Consider the following 20848-nt stretch of genomic DNA (forward strand, 5'->3'; position numbering starts at 1 on the left):
GCGGTAAGGTAGATGGCCTACATATGTACTGATCTGAACCCAGATAAAATAAAATAATCTGTTAGTTTAGTGTAAAATAGAGTTTCCTTTAATTTCCTTTACTTTTTGTGAAGTTTAAAAGTTAAACTTTCTATCCCACTCTTTACATATTTACTTGAAAGCGAATCCATCAACGCTTACTTACAAAAGTATGACACTATTTGTATGGTAAAGTAACAGATCTGCTTAACACAGTATATTTCCATTATTACTACTGGTGATTCCTGTTGTCAGTACTTTTGTCTGCAAATGTACCATTCTCTTGATTATGATTTCAGCACTTTGCACAACAACTTAGCAAAATCGTGATCATTCTCTCTCTGTACAGTGATATCACTTTGTTATCTAAAGTGGTTGCAGAAGTCAGAAAGCTTTTTGATCAGTTCAGTGTTTGCAGAAGGAAGATATAAGTTCTGTTCTCTGAGCAGAGAATAAAAAGCACCAGAAATAGGAAGCAGATGTATCTTCTGAATATTTTATGCAGGGATTTCAGCAATTGTAAACTAGATATTTATTTTCCAATCTGCTGTCTCAGTGTAAATAGTTCTATTCTAATGAAAGTTGTACTTATTTACATATTTAGTAACGTATTTCTCTGTTGTTGTTTTTTTAAGCACTATGATTTTGATTCAACAGCCTACTACTTGCAACATTCTTTTCTACATGGTCCTTTGGTTTAACTGGATAGGAGAGGAGCTTTCCTTTTCAGATTGCATTAAAAAAAAAAAAAAGCTTAAATACCTTATATGTGGAAATGGCTCCACCTACTGGTTTAAAGAAAAGATTACAACTTCTACATAATACAGAAACCACACTTGTGCAGAATAAACATGAGCAAAAATAAACGTATGAGGTAAATAATTGTGTTTGTTACTTATGATAAATTGAACATTAGTAACATAAAACAGAGTCTCATATTTTTATTTTCAGGGCTGAACTTCTTAAACTAAATTCTAAATAGCAGCCAAGATGGCAGTCTGCTGTACATTCGGGTTCATTGAGCTGTAAAACATAGTGAAGTAATGGCCCTTTGAATTTGCCAGCACTTAAAGAAGCACCATAGTGACAAATAGTGGAATGTAGTAAATTATTGAGGATACCCACTTTTTCGTTAATTATATTGATTTCAGAATCAGAAACACTTCCTATGTCTCTAAATTGCTGATATTGGTATGTAGCCCTGCCCTCTCAGTGATGCTACAGTCTAGCGAGAAGAGGGCCAGCACATACCACAAAGTAGAGGCCTGCAGCGGGTCGGGTACCCGCAGGTAACCCGAAATGCGGGTCGAGTTCAGGTACCGGAATTGATTTTTGCTGCTGGTGCGGGTCGGGTACGGGTAGCGAGTTGCGGGTAGGGTTGCGGGTAGCGGTCTGCGGGTGCGGGTAGTGAGGAATGGAAGCAGCACCAGCAGGGGCAGTTTGGACAGCGACAGGGAGGGGGGCCAGAACTCCCTCACCAGAATAGCGGCTGCGCTGCGGGCGGGCAGAGGATTACTCACCTCCTAACTTCCGTTCTAAGCGCTGGCAGCATCCTCTCATCACAGGTCTCCGCCTTCAATGCCGCCCACTGTGCTTCCTGATTGGTGGAAGCACAGTGGGCGGCATTGAAGGTGGAGACCTGTGACGAGGGGACACTGCCAGCTCTTGGAATGCGGAAGTTAGAAGGTGAGTAATCCTCCGCCCGCCCGCAGCACCGCCGCTATTCTGAAAGAGAGGACCCAGGTGAGAGAGGAGGGGGGGGGGGCTCTGGCCCCCACTGGGGACAACTATACTAGCTACACTGGGGGACAACTATGCTAGCTACACTGGGGGACAACTATGCTAGCTACACTGGAGACAACTATGCTGGCTACACTGGGGGACAACTATGCTGGCTACACTGGGGGACAACTATGCTGGCTACACTGGGGGACAACTATGCTGGCTACACTGGGGGACAACTATGCTGGCTACACTGGGGACAACTATGCTGGCTACACTGGGGACAACTATGCAAATGTGCACTTTAGAAGAAAATTTTAAAAAGCGGGTAGCGGGTCGGGTAGCGGGCCTGCGGGTCAGGTGCAGATAGCGGTTCTTCAGGTGCGGGGCGGGTATCAAATTCACCAAAAATCTGGTCGCGGGTCGGGTGCAGGTAGTGGGTCGCGGGTGCGGCTCGGGTGCGGGTATGAAAAAGTGGACCCGCGCAGGCTTCTACCACAAAGGCTGCATCTGAAATGACCAACAGCTCACATGTGCAGCACCTATAATAAGCTATCTGCGCACTTCACATTCAATTCAGATGCAAATCATATGCATAAGTTGCCACAGTCTAAGCTGTTTAATTATGCGGAATTCTCCTCCCAGAGCATTCTGGCACACCAGGTATTTTTTCTACTGGCTTTGGAACACAGAGTTAACACATATTCCACAGAGATGCACCTGACAGCAGTAAAGATGTTGTCACTTGTGATAAATTTCAGAATGTAAATCAGGGAGAGAAAAGGTATGAAGGAGGTTTTTACAACGGGTAAACACTGACTGAATAATTTACAAAGTACAGTGGTTTTCAAAAGTATTCGGCCCCCTTGAAGTTTTCCACATTTTGTCATATTACTGCCACAAACATGAATCAATTTTATTGGAATTCCACGTGAAAGACCAATACAAAGTGGTGTACACGTGAGAAGTGGAATGAAAATCATACATGATTCCAAACATTTTTTACAAATAAATAACTGCAAAGTGGAGTGTGCGTAATTAATTAGCCTCCTTTGGTCTGAGTGCAGTCAGTTGCCCACAGACATTGCCTGATAAGTGCTAATGACTAAATAGAGTGCACCTGTGTGTAATCTAATCTCAATACAAATACAGCTGCTCTGTGACGGACTCAGAGGTTGTCTAAGAGAATATTGGGAGCAACAACACCATGAAGTCCAAAGAACACACCAGACATGTCAGAGATAAAGTTATTGAGAAATTTAAAGCAGGCTTAGGCTACAAAAAGATTTCCAAAGCCTTAAACAACCCACGGAGCACTGTTCAAGCGATCATTCAGAAATGGGAGTATGACACAACTGTAAACCTACCAAGACAATGCCGTCCACCTAAACTAACAGGCTGAACAAGGAGAGCACTGATCAGAAATGCAGTCAAGAGGCCCATGGTGACTCTGGACGAGCTGCAGAGATCTACAGCTCAGGTAGGGAAATCTGTCCATAGGGCAACTATTAGTTGTGCACTGCACAAAAGTTGGCCTTTATAGAAGAGTGGCAAGAAGAAAGCCATTGTTAACAGAAAAGCATAAGAAGTCCCGTTTGCAGTTTGCCACAAGCCATGTGGGGGACACAGCAAACATGTGGAAGAAGGTGCTCTGGTCAGATGAGACCAAAATGGAACTTTTTGGCCAAAATGCAAAACGCTATGTGTGGCGGAAAACTAACACTGCACATCACTCTGAACACCCCATCCTCATTGTCAAATATGGTGGTGGCAGCATCATGCTCTGGGGGTGCTTCTCTTCAGCAGGGACAGGGAAGCTGGTCAGAGTTGATGGGAAGATGGATGGAGCCAAACACAGGGCAATCTTTAAATAAAACCTCTTGGAGTCTGCAAAAGACTTGAGACTGTGGCAGAGGTTCACCTTCCAGCAGGACAACGACCCTAAACATAAAGCCAGGGCAACAATGGAATAGTTTAAAACAAAACATATCCATATGTTAGAATGATCCAGTCAAAGTCCAGATCTAAATCCAATCGAGAATCTGTAGCAAAATCTGAAAACTGCTGTTCACAAACGCTGTCCATCTAATCTGACTGAGCTGGAGCTGTTTTGCAAAGAAGAATGGGCAAGGATTTCAGTCTCTAGATGTGCAAAGTTGGTAGAGACATACCCTAAAAGACTAGCAGCTGTAATTGCAGCAAAAAGTGGTTCTACAAAGTATTGACTTAGGGGGCTGAATAATTATGCACACCCCACTTTGCAGTTATTTTTTTTTTTTAAATGTTTGAAATCATGTATGATTTTCATTCCACTTCTCACGTGTACACCACTTTGTATTGGTCTTTCACGTGGAATTCCAATAAAACTGATTCAGGTTTGTGGCAGATATATGACAAAATGTGGAAAACTTCAAGGGGGCCAAATACTTTTGCAAACCACTGTAATATTGAAAAAAAAAAAGCAATTTTATTCATTAACCACTTGACGACCAGTGGATTTCTGTCTGATCTGTGCTGCGTGGGCTCTCCAGTCCGCAGCACAGATCAGGATTATGCCAGGGCGATCAGACTTACCCCCTTTTTTCCCCACTAGGGGGATATCCTGCTGGGGGGGTCTGATCGCCGCCGGCTTGCTGCGCTTTGCGGGGGGGGGGGGGGGCCTCTCCAAAGCCCCCCTCCGCAGCGTTCTCTGCGCTCCGTCCCTCTCCCTCCCCCTGTGAGCTGCGCAGGATGGATATCCGTCCTGCGCATTGAAGGATAGGCTTCAGCCTATCATAAGCCGGCGATCCCCAGCCAATCAGAGGCCGGGGATCGCCGATCTGCCTTACGGCGTATATAACATTATACGCTATAGCAGCATAGAGGATGATATGGCGGCTGGGAACGTGGAGAATCGCTCGCGTTCCCAGCCTGTCGGCGGCTGTCGCCAAACCCGGAAGTAACCGCCGGTGGGGACAGGAGGATCGGAGCGAGGCTGCAAGGGCACCATACAGCTTCAGGGGGCTGAGAGATGCCCCAGGTGAGTAAAAATCATTTTTTTTTTACTTAAGTATCTCTTTAAAGGTATCATTAGCCAAGTTTAACTAAAATATGATTTACTTACCTGGGGCTTTCTCCAGCCCCTCACAGCTGTCTGTCCCTCGGTAAGCGCTTCGTCCAGAGTCCCCGCACGGTGCAGAGGCCGACCTCAAAGTTGTCCTTACTGTGCCTGTGTGAAGAGCTGCTGTCAGTCAAGCCTACGTTGTCAGCAGCGTACTGCACGGGCGCAGACCTACTGCGAGGGGCTGGAGAAAGCCCCAGGTAAGTAAATCAGATTTTAGCTAAACTTGGCTGATGATTCCTTTAAGTGATTTTCAGTACAACTCCTCTTTAACTGTTATCAGCAGTGTTTTCTCAGCCAAACAAAAGCGCCTTGGCTTCTGTTTACTTTTTAGAAGAGCCGATGCTGAATATGCATGCTGTTGGACTGCCTTGCCATAACTCATGTGCTTGTAATCCAAAGCACTCTTATATCAAAGTGAATTTTCCCCATAAGGATTAATGAAAACTCAGATAATTTGTTCTATAGTCCAAAACATCTATAGAAAAATATTTAATACAAAGTACTGTATAAAGTAAAAATTTAAAAAATACTCTCACTATAACTATGAGAATCATTGCTGTCCTCTCAAAGTATTAATTTAGCAATACAAAATGACATTGTTTGCCACTGCCTAACACTAATTACTCTCGTCCCTAGCAATAGATACCTAAGTTTTGTAATTGCAGTTCCAACCCACTTTAATTGCTCAAAAAGATACAGATCTAATGTCAATTTGACTCCAATTTGGCTAGCAAGCAGTCTCTAATCTAAGCCTGATCACTGCAACCCTTATGCTGCGTACACACTGGCGACTATGGTCGTTTGAAACAGCTAATTAACGATCGTTCCGCCGGCAATCGGGGAAAAACGACAAAAGAACGAGATCGGGAAGATGGAAATATCCGACCTGACGGATCGTATCTACCGACAATCGTTACAAAACTATAGTGTGTACAGACATCGGCCGAGAACGATCGTTACAAGGGCCAATGCGCCTGCGTGGAATTCTGCCCAGCTTCAGTACTTCCTTTGTAGCGCGGAGGTAAAGATTGTTGCATAGCTCATTTCAATTAAACTTTGTTTTCAAGTTAACAATAATATATTTGTATCTATTGTAACTCCATGTTAGTGTGTTTTATTTAATTTTATAGAAATATGTACGCAACATTTCCTTATGATCGTTCTTTTCTGCGAGAACAATCGTTAAAATGTGTATGATGATCGCTGCATCCCATCGTTGCATTCCTATCGTTGCCGTATCGTTCGTCTTTCAATTATCGTTCCTAGCGAACGATCGTTATCGCAAGTGTGTACGTAGCATTACTTTCCACTGCCTGCTGCTGCCAGCAGCTTAATCATCTCCCAGGTTTCTTCTCTGGGCCCCTTCATCTCCTGGCGTGACCCACATTGTACAGGTTACACATGTGTGCAATTCATTAATCATATGTGGTACACATATAGATTCCCTTGGACCGCCAGGTTGTTGGTCTCTTTGTTCAAAAAGAGCATGTAAGAAAAGTGTAGGTCATTTAAGTGTGTCTTAAGACCTTAACTGTTTCCAAAATAACCTTTGTTAGAAACTCTGGAGGTACAATCCTTTATATTGTGAAGGATTAAAAACACAGTCCTTTTTCAGGGTAATCCACCTTACCCACCGACACTTATTTATAACTTTAGAAGAGGACTATATAGACTGATGCAATCTCAGAGAGGCAAAAAAAACTCTGAAAAATATTTATTGACACATATAGAAAAACATCAAAAACACATGATTCTTCAGCATCACAGTGATTGGTTTTTAAGATACATAGGATAGATTTGAGTTGACCAATGGTTGTAGCTTTATGGGTATTAAACTTCAAGTGTGATGCTGAAGAATCATGTGTTTTTGATGTTTTTCTATATGTGTCAATAAATATTTTTCAGAGTTTTTTTGCCTCTCTGAGATTGCATCAGTCTATATAGTCCTCTTCTAAAGTCCAAAATAACCTTTGACATAGAAGAACAGGGTTTAAACCCTGGCTGGAGTCAGTCACTCCAGAATAGCGCACTGAGTGCACCCTTAGTGGCTGCGGCCCTCAAGCTCTTTGATTCTTACAGGAGAAAAGCACTGTACTAGTGGTAACGTTTAATTTCACCTCATCATTTGAATGTGAAGCAAATTGTTTAAACGTGTTTAAAGTACGCCAAAATCCGGCTCCAAAGCAGTGGCGTCACTACATGTTTATGTGCCCCAGTGCAGATTTTACACTGAGCTCCACAGCACTATATGCATAATAACTGCATGATACAGAACCAGTGGCGTAGCTAAGGAGCTATCGGCCCCGATGCAAATTTTACAATGGGGCCCCCATGCACTCTATACATAACAATTGATATGACACACCAAAACCTGCCAATGGCAACTACAGTGTCAGAGGTGCAAGAAGGGGATGGGAAACAGTTTGTTAATGATTACCACTATTCAAAGTATCTATAGGAATGATTATTATGAGCACAGGACCAATAGAGAGCTAATACTGTGATAGAGGGTGGACCCTTCGGGGCCCCTCTGGCCCAAGGGCCCCGATGTGGTCACAACCTCTACACCCCCTATTGCTATGCCCCTGTACAGAACTCCAAAATCGGTAAATGCAGTGCAAGGCTAAAAAATGTTTGTTACTGATTACCGCAACTCACATCACATATTAAAGCACACCTGAACTGAGAGGGACATGGAGGCTGACATATTTATATCCTTTAAACAGTGCAGATTGCCTGGCAGTCCTGCTGAGCCTCTGTCTCTAACACCCATAACTTGTTTCAGGTGTGTGATTCAGACACTACAACAGCCTAAGGTGTCAGAAGGACTGACAGGCAATTGGTATTATTTAAAAGGAAAGGTGATCATTACCCCTACAGAACTAATAAAGAGCTAATGCAGTGACCCTTGTGGGCCCCTCATGTCCAGGTAAGGTCCAAACCTCTGCATCTGCTATTGCGACACCACTGCTCCCAAGGCTCTAAAAGAGCGGTCACATGAGTGCTGGACACTTCTTACTCTAGTTGTAAAAATAAAATCCACTTATCATTGTATACTAGAGCACAAGTGTTTAGCCACACTCCTCGAGGGCCATAGCCATGCCAGTATTTAGATGGACTAAGGCTTTGTTCACACCTAAAATCGCAATCGCTGGCGGCAGTAATTTGCGATTTTGCGGGCGATTTTTTTCTCCCTTCTGGCACTCGGGTGGGCTCTGCAGTTTTTTTATGCGCTTTTCTAAGCGCTTTTGCAGAGGGATTCAGCTTTTTTTCACTCCCTGATGTCAGTCAGGAAGTGAACTCTTTGACCCGGAAATGAATAAATACAATGTATTTATTCATCGAAGCACTGGGGAAATCGCTATACAAAGCGCTTTTTCAAGCGCTTTGCGATTTTCCTATACCTTCTATTGAGCAAAAAACGCTCAGAAAATGGTACAGGCAGCACTTTGCTGAGCGGATCGGAAACAAACCACTCAGATGAGAACAGTCTCATAGGGAATCATTGCACAAGCTTTTTAGAGCGATTTTCAAAATTGCCGGCGCTTGAAAAAAGGGCATAAACGCCCTAGGTGTGAACAAGCCCTGAGAAATGCGTTCTGCTTGATAAACCACACCTTTCCTGATTCAGTCCCATCAATTAATTTGAGCTGAGTCAGAAATGTGTGCGGACCTCAGATACAGACAACTAGTAGAGGAAGCAGGGCCTGAAATGTGGTGTTGCCCTCGGGCTATGAGGACCCTTGTATAGCTCACAACAGTGACTGAAAGAAAATATGCACTCCAGACCTGAAATTGTTGTAGTGGCCCCTTTTGACAATGATCAGTTACCAGCTTACTGAAGACAGCCATGGTGGTTTTAATGGGGATGTCAAGTTCAGAACGCTAATGGACTGAAGTATAAATATTTTTAAATTTTTAGTTTTTGCCTGAAATTCAAAATTAAAGGTATTAGTTTTGTTACACCATATGCTATTTTGAAGTTGTCCCTTCAGTAAAATAAGACTCACCTTTTCTCCACAAAAGTGGGTAAAAAAGTCACTGCGTCTTATAGTCCAAATGTAGGGAGTTCCTGACTTGTGAATGCCTGTCAATACTAACCTCCAAACTGCCGCAATGCCGGGGACTCCCTGTATTGTACCCATGCAGAGGAGGACACAGGGGGACAAATGGAGGACACAGGGGACCACATGGATAACACAGGGGGACACAAAGCAGCATAAAGGTGGACACAATGGGGACACAAAGGGGCATAGAGGAGGACACAAGAAGGACAGAGGCGGGTACATGGGGGACACAGGAGGACCCAAGGGGGACAGAGGAGGACACAGGGAGACACAAGAGGTAAAAGGGGGCATGAAATACAAAGACGGCATAATACACAAGATACCCTTCACCATGGATGCACCAGGTTCAGTATATATTTTTCCCCTGGTTTTCATCCTCAAAACCTAGGTGCGTCTTATGGCCAGGAGCATCTTATAGTCCGAAAAATACGGTAACTTATAAACTATATTTATAGTTACTGCATGTTGTCGTTACCTTATATATACAGGACTTGGCATTTAGGAAGAACAGTTCAATTGTGGCATTATCCTTCAGGTAAGATATACTTTCGATGTAAAACCTACAAGACAAAATAGAAGACATGCATGAAATGCACTGTACAGTGTTATTATAGTATGCCAAGAAATACTGTACATTAGTTCTTAAAGTGAAACAAGTATATATTTTTATGAACAAATTTGGTTATTTTACCTTCATGATCTACTACAACAGAGTCTGTGAAAGGTGATTTAGCTGAATAGAGACCAAAGACTAAAGTACTTTAGTATTTTACATACAGCACTTAGAGATTTTCATATGACAAACTGTTCTTCAGTGAGGCTCACAATCTATACTCTCTACCAAGGTCTAGGGTTAATTCTGGGTGGAGGCCAGTTTACATATGACAAAGTGTTGGGATGTATAGCAAAGTTCACCAGTACACCAAGTTAGCAGTGACTGCACGTGTTTATTGTGCTTGAAACCAACAATCCATCTGACCATTGTTTTGAGAGCTAGGCAAAGTCTCCCTTCAGCTCCCAAAACAATTGTCGGATGGATTGTTGGTTTCGAGCTCAATAAAAATGTGTAATCACTGCTAACTTGGTGTGCTGGTAAACTTTGCTATATACGACATAGCCTTTGTCACACCACCAAGCACCCTACCTAACCGAGGGTGTGCCAACTCCACATTTGATTGCAATGTGTTGGGATGTAGATGCTAGCCTAAGTTCTCAGTAAAATATGTACAAAAATATGGGGAGAACATACAAACTCCATACAGGCAGCATCCTGGATGGAATTCAAACTGACACGCCAGGCTCCAAGGTGAGAGTATGCTAACCAGCCATCGTGCCATTTACTATGCATGGAAAGGATGACTGCATATAGGCATATGATATGGGCAGTGGTTAGCCCTGAAGTGCTGGGTCCCTGGTTCAAATCCAAGCCAGGGCTCTATCTGAACAGAGTTTGTATGTTCTTCCTGTGTCAGCGTGGGTTTCATCAGGGCAATCCAGTTCCCTCCTACATCCCAAAAACATACAGATAAGTTAATTAGCACCCTCCTAATATTGACCTTAGACATACGACTACAGTAGGGATTAGATTGTGCAGCCCTTTGAGGGACAGCTAATGACAAGACTATATGCTCTGTAAAGCGCTGTGGAAGATGTCATAATAATATGATATTTGGGAAGGAAGTGTAGTAATGTGTAACTGCATAACGGAGATGAAGCAATGAAAGCATGTCTGCAGGTTAGAACATAAATATAAATGGCAGTGAGGTCTTTTGTTGGCATCATTATAGCTCTCCTTTAACCACAAATTATTGTTTTCTGTTTTAAAATACTAACACTGTTGTATACTATCGCTGTAGTACTAAGAACACGGAGGACACCATCAGTAATCCCATGAAAAGAATACAAATTGCCCGCCTGTCATGCTAATCTTTCAGTTTAAGTAGTTTCTAGCTTGTGGAGTCAGTAGAACGGTTTTGCATACTTGTTCTGGGACAACAAGCCGTATTCAATACACTTTTTCTCCTGAGTTTTCTCCTAAGGAATATTTTTTCATATTACCTTTAACGTATATTTTCAGCATTTTGTGATTGAAAAAGTACCAAAAAGTAAGTGAAAAATGCTACCAAATTATTTTAACCACTTCCGGATTCCGGGTGGTTTGGCTGATCTGTGCTGCGGGGGCTCTTCAGCCCGCAGCACAGATCAGAAATCAGGCAGGGCGATCAGACCTCCCCCCTTTTTTCCCCACTAGGGGGATGTCCTGCTGGGGGGGTGTGATCGCCGCCACGCTGCTGTGCCTAGCGGGGGGGGGGCTCCTCAAAGCCCCCCTCCACAGCACTAGTCCTCCCTCTGCCTCCTTCCCTCCCTCTCCCGTCCCCTGTGTGCGGCGCTGGACGGAAAGCCGTCCTGCGCCGGATAGGATAGGCTTTAGCCTATCAGATGCCGGCGATCCCCGGCCAATCAGAGGCCGGGGATCGCCGATCTCCTCTACGGCGCTGCTGCTGCGCAGCGCCGTATACATGTAAACACCGGGGAAGATCTTCCCCGCGTGTTTACATTTACCCTGCGAGCCGCGATCGGAGGCTCGCAGGGTGTTCACGGAGACACCCTCCATGAACTGACATGGAACGGCCGCTCATACGAGCGGCCGTTTCCATGGAAACCACTTCAGGATTCAGGGGCGTAGTTAAGCGTACGCAGAATCCTGAAGTGGTTAAGTATTTTCTAGCTTGTTAGTGGACTAAAATAGATTTTATGACTAGGACCCATGTGCAATTCACTTTTTTCACCTGAGTTTTCTCCTAGGTGAAATTTTCAAACTTGTCAGTAAAATGCCTTTTAAAGCACCAGCAAACTAATACTAAAAATAATTGTTATAATACCTTTTCACCTACTTTTTGGTACTTTTTCCAATGCAAAATCCTAAAAAGTTGTTATAAATCGAAGACGAAAAATTATCTCCTAGGAGAAAACTCAAGTTTTAAATGGACCACGTGTTAAAAAAACCCTGAAGTGAAAATAAACTTATGAGATGATTAATTGTGTTTTACTAATGGTAAATGGAACATCAGTAACATAGAACAGCATAGGATAGGACAGAGTCCAGTTTAATGGCTGCATTTTTAAGACTTATAAACAGCAGCCATAATAATCTGATGTAAAATCTGCTTCATTCAACTGCAAAACAAACAGAAGAAATTACCCTACTATTGTACCCCTTACCTACTTCCACAAAGTGTTAAGTTGAAATAAAAACACAGCTATGAAAAAAGTCCTTTATGCCGGGCATACACGGCTTGTTTTTTTTTTTTTTATCAATCGAGTCGCTGATGGCTCGATTGATCATTTCCGACAGGTCCGATCACCGCACAGATCGATTCCCTGCTCGAAACGAAAAGAAGATAAGGAGCGCCCGCGGGGACGAGCGGGAATCGATCCGGGCGGCCGGAGGGACGCACCGGCATCGAGCCGCTGGCTCGATTCCGGTGCATAATCTAGCCGTGTATGCCCGGCATTAGGCTTTGTTCCCATTGCGTTCCGATTGCATGTCCGTACGCGTTGGGCATTATTTACGTGTTTTTGTAAAGCGTTTCCTGGTGATTTCTGTGCGTTGGGCATTTTTGTTAAGCACTTTTCTAAGCGCTTTTGCAGAGCGATTGCGTTTTTCCTATACCTTCCATTAAGGCAAAATCGCCTCAAAAATGGCCCATGCAACGCTTTTCAGAGCGGATCGGAAACAAACTGCTCAGAGGTGAACTTTCTCATAGAGAATCATTGCACAAGCGCTTTTAGGGTGATTTTGAAAATCCCCAGCGCTTAAAAAATGTCAAAAATGCCCCTAGTGAAAACGAGCCCTGAAAGAGGAACTATAGTGAGAATAACATAATGAATAAAATTGCTAAATGTTTTCAATATTAATTTATAGATTATTTAGTCAGTGTTTGCCCATTGTTTTGGACATACACAAGGCACTGTGTAGAGGACTATAGTGTGGTTATGTCTAAATCTATCAAACCGCAGTACTGCAATGTTCGATACAGTGCAATGCTTTGGGCAGTCATTCTACCCCCACTCTTGAAATATTCCAACCAATTGTAATTTCAATTGATTTTTGCCACAAATCGATGAAAATTACAATCAATGTGGCTCATTGTGCTATAGTTTTCCAGCAGATTAGATCAAAGTGATCAAATCTGTTCGGAGAAATTGCTGCATGTATTGCCTGCTTTAGGTGTGTTCTGGAGATGCAAGCATCAAATGACAATGAGCCTAGATAGCCTGTCAATCATTCTAACTAACTTTTTGGTGCTAGTGCCAAGCTAATGCTAGGTATACATGATGAGATTTTCTGTCAGTTTGATTATTTCCGATCGGAAATCAGATCGGACCTGTTGGAAATAATCGATCTGACAGAAAATCTCATTGTGTGTACCTAGCATAAATGTTTATCTGACTATAATTAATTGTGTACCTCTCACCCAATATATCAGCCACACCTATTCTGATTATTTCATTCTTTTTGAGGCTTGATATGAAAGAACTTAACTGACTGCCACAAGCAGAGAGAACACATTTCTTTAGAAGATTTTTTGCAAATGAGGTTGAGAGGTCTTTTTACATTCTGCACAAGTTCTTAATTTGCATATAAAAACAAACACTTAAATAGTCCAGGCTAATTCTCCAGTGCTATGCCAGTCTTTCAGGCTCTACCAGCGAACACATAATAGAAAAATAGACTTACACAAAGGTAGGTAATGTTATTGATGAAAACGAAATGTCCTTCATGTTGTACACCATTTGAGCAGCAGAGGGCACTAATGTACTTCCTGTTAAGGATTTTGTGTTTGCTATTAACACAAAAAAAATAATACAAAAAGAATCTATTTTTTTTTAAATCGAAGAAACAAAACACACTGACCAAAACAACAACAAAAAACACTTTAGAATGATATTATATGATAATATTCTTAATTGCAAGACTGTCAGTTTGGAAAGACTGTGAAAGTGCTGTCAAAATGAATAATAAATAAATTCCGATTATTGGTTATTTTGGATAATAAATGAGTGCAAAGTGTAATATACTTTTCCTAACATCTATAAGCATTTGTCCACTATGGTACTGTAAGCTGCAATCTGATTGCCTTTAAGGAATAATGCGCTTTGTAGATCAAACAGTAGCAATCCAAAAAGTAACTATTTTTTCAAGTACAAACGTTTAGGGCTGGTGCACACCGAGCGGCTTTTTGGGCGTTTTCAGATCTGCTTGGTCAATGTATCTCAATGGGGTGGTGCACACCAGAGCGGCAGGCGTTTTGCAGAAACGAAAAATGCCTGGGTGAGGCATTTTTTGGATTGCGGATGCGTTTCTGCCTCAATGTTAAGTATAGGAAAAACGCAAACCGCTCTGAAAAGCGGCACTTCAGAGCGGTTTTGCAGGCGTTTTTGTTACAGAAGCTGTTCAGTAACAGCTTTACTGTAACAATATATGAAATCTACTATACTGAAAACCGCAGCAGCAATCCGCAAAACGCTAGCAAAACGCCTCATAAAAATAAAAAAAAGCGTTTAAAAATCTGCTAGGGTTTTGCGGATCTGCTAGCGGGTTTTGGTGTGCACCAGCCCTTAGACAGAAAATACTGTATTAGGCTTCCTGCGCACTGCAATTCCGTTTTGCGATTTCGATTTGCAATTCCGATTTTCCCTGAATGCTATCAACAGAAAAATGCAGAAAAAATGCAGCATGCTGTAACGATTAAGAAGCAGAATCAGATGTAAAAACCGATTAAAAATCAGAATCGGAATCGCATGCAGTGTGCAGGGAGCCTAAAGCTGGTTTTCAGGCCATTTTTTCGTTTTTGCATGTGTCCAGAAGTGTGTGAACCTCTTGTGAATATACTAACTACCGACGCTCAATGAAAAGGAAACAATACCAACACACACAAAAAACAAAACAAACCTAAAGCAAGGTTGTATTTTTACACTAAACTGCACTGCCACTCTGTTCGACGTGTAACTATTATTGCACTACTATTTATATACTGTGCTTAATTAGTTCATTGTAATGCCAGGAGGATTGTTAAGCAACTGGGGTGTTTACTAGTGGCACAGAGAGACAGCAGGGGAGGGAGGCACAGAGGACCCAATGCAGACACAATTATCATCTGTTGGGAGCTGACACCAGACAGCAGACTTGTGTGGGGAAAGCGGGAGTCAAGGAGATAAGAAATTCCCAGGAGGATGAAGGGCCTTGTTATGAAGACACACGCACAGATATGATTTGACTGCACTCGCACAGTAACTTGATATTGGTACATAACCTTCCCTACCCCCTCCTTCCCAAAATATCAAGGACAAAAAATGCTACTTTACTGCTTCACTGGGAGTTCTGCATTGTGGTCACTCTTGAATTCGGATGTGACGTTGCCTGGGAAAAATGTTACACTGTTCAACTCTTTTTGCTTGTGTTTATTCAGTACAAACTAATAACCTTATCAGATGCTCATTAAAACTGAGACTTTAATATAATTAATGTATTTTTCTGAGATTAAAGTATGCAATTCTACTAACTTTAGAAAGTTTCACATATTTGTTCTATAGAAAAAACAACTAATAATTAAATATTTATGTGTAAAGTATGTATAACTGTAATTTGTTGTTGACAACTTATTTTTGTTCATGTAGCTATTTGTGTGACTGACAGTACCATCATCTCTTGGGGGACATGGGTAACAACTAAAATACTCCAATACTAAAATACTTCCCTTTAAGGGTCCGTTTCCACTTGTGCGGTGCGGAATCGCTGCTGATTATCCACTGACGAAATTGCATGCAGTTTTCACCGCGATTTCGCATAGGTTAGTATTTGTGTGATTTTAACCATGTCACTGCCTGTGTGATTTAACATTAGTTTCTATGCGAAATCGCGGTAAAATACGCATGCCAAAACCGCATGCGATTTCCCTATTAAATACATTAGCGGCGATTCGCATAGCGAATACTCACGGCTCTTCTGTGCAGATTTCTCCTGCACAGAAAAACGCTCAGGATTACTGACAAATGGAAACAGGGCCATCCACTTGTATTGGCTATGCGAATCCGCATGCGGACAATGCATGCAGATTCGCGATAGTGGAAACGGGCCCTCAGGCTCTTTTCACAAAATGAAGATTATCTCAACTTACACAAAAAATTGCATCGTGCATTAATGGTGCAGTGCGACCATATAACACAATGATAGTATGCCTCACTGCCACTGTAAATGCACACATTCTCCTGTAAACGCACTGCATGTAGTGCGTTATCTTGACGAAACTGGCCGCACGAGGTCCAGAGCCAATGAAATTGGCTCCTTAAAGGGAAGGTCCAAGCAAAAAAAAAAAATGAGTTTAACTTACCTGGGGCTTCTACCAGCCCCATGTAGCCATCCTGTGCCCTCATAGTCACTCACTGCTGCTCCAGTCCCCCGCTGGCAGCTTTCTGACCTCGGAGGTCAGGGCCGCATTGCGTACATTTTTACGCATTCCCGCTAGTGCAGGAACATTAACATATACATTTTTACGCGTTAGTGGTGCAACGCATACATTTTTGTTACTGCACTAGCTGGAATGCGTAAAAATGTATGCAATGCGGCCCTGACCTCCGAGGTCAGAAAGCTGCCAGCGGGGGACTGGAGCAGCAGTGAGTGACTACGAGGGCACAGGATGGCTACATGGGGCTGGTAGAAGCCCCAGGTAAGTGAAACTCATTTTTTTTTTTTGCTTGGACCTTCCCTTTAACCGAGATACGGAATTCTGCTGTCAGTGTGACAGCAGAACAAGCAGGCTGCAGTGTCGAGAGAGCATTGCGAATGACGAAAACAGTGGGTGTGGAAGTTGAAATCTATGTCCTGGCAGGCTTAGTAAGTAGATTTCAACCTCACCGTAGGCAGCACGGTGGTGTAGTGGTTAGCGCTCTCGCCTTGCAGAGCTGGGTCCCCGGTTCGAATACCAGCCAGGTCAACATCTGCCAGGAGATTGTATAATATCCCCGTGTCTGCGTGGGTTTCCTCCAGGCATTCTGTTTTCCTCCCATATCTCAAAAACATACAGATAAGTTAACTGGCTTTGTCCTAAATTGGCCCTAGACTTTGATACATACACTACACAATACATACATAGACATAGGACTATGGTAGGGATTAGATTGTAAGCCCCTCTGAGGGTGACAAGACAATATACTCTGTAAAGCGCTGCGGAAGATGTCAGCGCTGTATAAATACTAAATAATAATAGTAACTAAGTTAGTCTGAAAGCAGTTACAATGCTAAAAGCAACCCAAGGAAAAAAAACAAAGCAGAAAAGACTGTTTAGCAACCTCCCAAACAAAATAGCTAGCTATAAAAAAGTGTTAAAATTAATTTCAATAACCTACATAATGTAGACATTTTTATGTCATGAAGTTCTCCATTAAAAATTAAATGTATGAAACACGCCACATAAAGAAAGAAAGGAAAAAGCTATTTCATGGTCAGCTAATGAATGTCCAAATAGCTGTTCTAATTAATAATGGTGACCCAGAATGTAATGCTTAAGAAAGCATACAAAGCAATATGTTAAATGGAGGTGGCCATGGCAAAGGCATATGATTACAGTGATGACTCTCATTAGTTAGATGGTGCAACTAACAAGATAAAAGATACAAAAGTGTCCTTAGGTGCAGAAATCACAAATACATGGAAGATGCCAGACACTATGAGCTCTTTTATGAAACAGTGAAATGAAAAGGCAGACAACAGCAGCAGCACAATGGACTGCTGTAACATAGCTTTCACTAGGAACACTATACTAAGGAGTAACTAACCTATCCCCTTTTGTTCCCCACATAATGAGTTTATATTTGTGAAGCAAGAGATATGAGAGTGATAATTGCAAATTTAATTTAGCACTGATGTCTTCTGCAGAACTTTACATAGTTTACATAGGCTTGGTGCACAAAATCACTGTACACAGACAGTGCATGGCAATATTGCCCATATTTCCGGCAGCGTGTACCATGAGCTATATGCTATAAGTGCAACCCTTGGTGCTCTAATAGTGTGATCGTTGCTACAGTAACCTGCGTTACTAACCTGAGCATGCGAGAGAAACATGGTAACAGCTATTAGGCTAGGAAAAGCCATCTCTTTAAGCTGGCCGTTCTCTATACCATGAAGTGAAAGTGTTGCATAAAGGTCACCTTTAATGTTCTGCCTGAATTTTACAACCAAAAACTGCCCATAAGCACGTTCTGAAGCTTCCAAGACATCTATCAATATGCAAAATTGTAATTTTATAAGGCCCCCATGAACAAGTGTAAGGAGTAATAGTAGTTAATAGGAGTAGAACTAGAAAACAATATTTGTACTTTTATGTCAATGTTTATTTGATTTGCTCAGCTGTGAAATTGTGTGAATAAATTGAATCACAAATCTGAAGATGGCAGCACACATAAGAGAAGAAAAGAGACGCTCTGTAGCTCAGTTCTATCTCCTCTTTGGAGACCTGACTGGTAAGCTGTACCGTTCTGGTTTGCTCAACCCAGTATTTTGTTTTTAAATATTAGAATATTATTTATGTGAAAATGCTAGTGGCAGAACTGGCAACTGCAACTGCAACTGCACCTGGCAGAATACTTCACCACTCATGTGAATTCATTGCTGCATTATTTTTAAATGTCGCAGAAACAGGTGTATCACAATTTGGATGAAACATTTCAAGACTAATAGACAAGACAAGTAACATTTATATTGCGCTGTTCTCTTGGCGGACTCAAAGCACCAGAGCTGCAGCCACTAGGGCATGCTCTATAGGCAGTAACAATGTTAGGAAGTCTTGCCCAAGATCTCCTAATGAATAGGTGCTGGCTTTTAGAATGAATTATTATATTTTCACCATTTCCATCATGTCAGACACAGCGTCTATTTTAATGCCCCGCTAAGTCTTCCTTCAGTGCAGATAGTTGCTGCCTGTGAGCTTCCCCTTGTGAAATCTCCAATAAGCAATTGAAAAGTAAATGGAATGAATAGTCTGACTGTCGCTACCAGCATTCTGTAACTGCAGTTTCTTTTATTCAGTCTTAGTGAAGAAATATCAGAATGTACTGTTCTAAGATCTATTTTACACCACGTTTCAGCTAGATCTGAAGTACTCATGTATGGGCAATGCTAAATTGTACAATACATACAAAGAGCCTATTTATACAGTGAATATGTCACAAGTGTCCTTTTAATAGGCTGGTTGCGGTCATACTTGACTGCATGAAAAAATAAGGCTTCCCCTAAAAGTGCCTTGCTTTCTTGCTATCATTTTTTAAAGAAATTACTTTTTGGAGAACTAATTAAATGAATCAGTGAATATACGGATGTGAAATGGGCAATGCAGAGAAGGGCTGCCAGGCGCAGAGCATACATCCAAGAGGAGAAACTCTCTGCGGGGATGGGGCCTTCACTTCATTTTCTTTAAAAAAAAAATACATTTTATAGCTCAGAATACATAATTATTTTTGTTGATTTTCAAACTGTGTGAAGGTTAATACCCTGTGGCACCAGACATCTGCTACAGGCCAGCGCTCCACTCTTTAGTTTATTTCTCTACTATGCCAAATCTGTGTAGGGAAGATTACATTTCATAAAAATAAATGGGAAATCATATTCATCAGTTAACATTTATATTGTTCTTTTTGGCAGAAGCAATTTTAAAGCTTTGATAGACATAAAGAAGACCCTGTATGGAGTGGATTTCTATTGACTGTCAATAGCAATGGAAGTTCATACACTTTCTGCTCATGGTTTCAGTAATGGCTCTGGACTTTGCACCAGCCATGACACTGCAGGGGGATAGGTGGAACTTTGCAGGACAAGCATAACAGAAGGCAGCCATGATGAGCAGAAAACCATGAACTCCCATGCGCTCTGCACTTCATAAGCTGCAATCAGCACCACTGAAATGAAAAAGGATATCCAATACACATGCACATTTCCCTGTTCATCACCAGCTATTGCACACCCTTAGCAGTAAATTGCATGTACTGGTTGCCATCTGTGGCTATGCAGTGTGATGCCTGGCTAACTCCTATTTTCAAAATGCTGGGTTGGTGCTGGGTGGCCACATGGGAAATGATTCATGTATTTATTGACACACATCATTGTGTGTCAATAAAGCTATTCATTACCTTTTTTGTACCTGCTGTCCTATATTAGGCGATATGCGCAACCAGGTAAATAAAATAATAATAGTTCCAACATTTTTATAGTGCCTTTCTCCTGTCGGACTCAAGGCACTTGAGAGCTGCAGCCACTAGGGGCGGCGCTGCACTGTTAAGGAGTCTTGCTCAAGCACTTCTTACTAAATAGGTGCTGGCTTACTGAATAGGAAGAGTTGAGATTCTAACCCTGGTCTCCTATGTCAGAGGACCAGTACATTATCCAACCACTCTCATATGTACACATAACCATATTAATGGTGCCCATGATTGAGACCATCCAACCACTTATAACATTTCTAACTCTCAAGTTGGACTTTCAAGATATTTTATTCATAGTTAAGCCACTAATTAACAAAGGATACTCTGAGCAATAAGTGGGTTAGCTTTGAGTGAGGTTGCCAATCAGAGGCCTTATTTCCTATGAAGCCCCCCCCCCCCCCCCCCCCTGATTTTAAAAAGTTATAAAAATGGCTCCAAAATAGCAGTCTAGAAGATGGTGCCTGGACTCGAGACCGCCGTGACCTGAAAAAACACACTATAATGCCTGCTGTAATTTGCATGAACATTACAAATATTGGGGTAAAACTGAACCAAACTGAATGGCTAATAATCGGCTCAAATATGAGTTTGAACGGAATCTAAACAGAAAAATGACTGGTTAGACCTTGTACTTAGTGGGGCATTTGCTGACTGATGAGAAACCTGTGTTTTTACCTGT

The 20848-nt window shown here is 42.0% G+C and overlaps 1 protein-coding gene across 7 annotated transcripts in view; it reads right to left on the reverse strand.

The window, feature by feature from the left end:
• Positions 1-20848, reverse strand: part of FRMD4A (FERM domain containing 4A) — a 527110-nt gene that overhangs the window by 153002 nt on the left and 353260 nt on the right. For all 7 annotated transcript variants that reach the window (XM_068276150.1, XM_068276149.1, XM_068276145.1 and 4 more), the window contains exon 5: positions 9386-9470. In XM_068276150.1, the coding sequence (XP_068132251.1) occupies positions 9386-9470 (85 nt within the window). The remainder of the gene's footprint in view (positions 1-9385; positions 9471-20848) is intronic.

Source organism: Hyperolius riggenbachi, chromosome 3 (assembly GCF_040937935.1).
Source record: "Hyperolius riggenbachi isolate aHypRig1 chromosome 3, aHypRig1.pri, whole genome shotgun sequence".
In the NCBI taxonomy this organism is placed as follows: Eukaryota; Metazoa; Chordata; class Amphibia; order Anura; family Hyperoliidae; genus Hyperolius; species Hyperolius riggenbachi.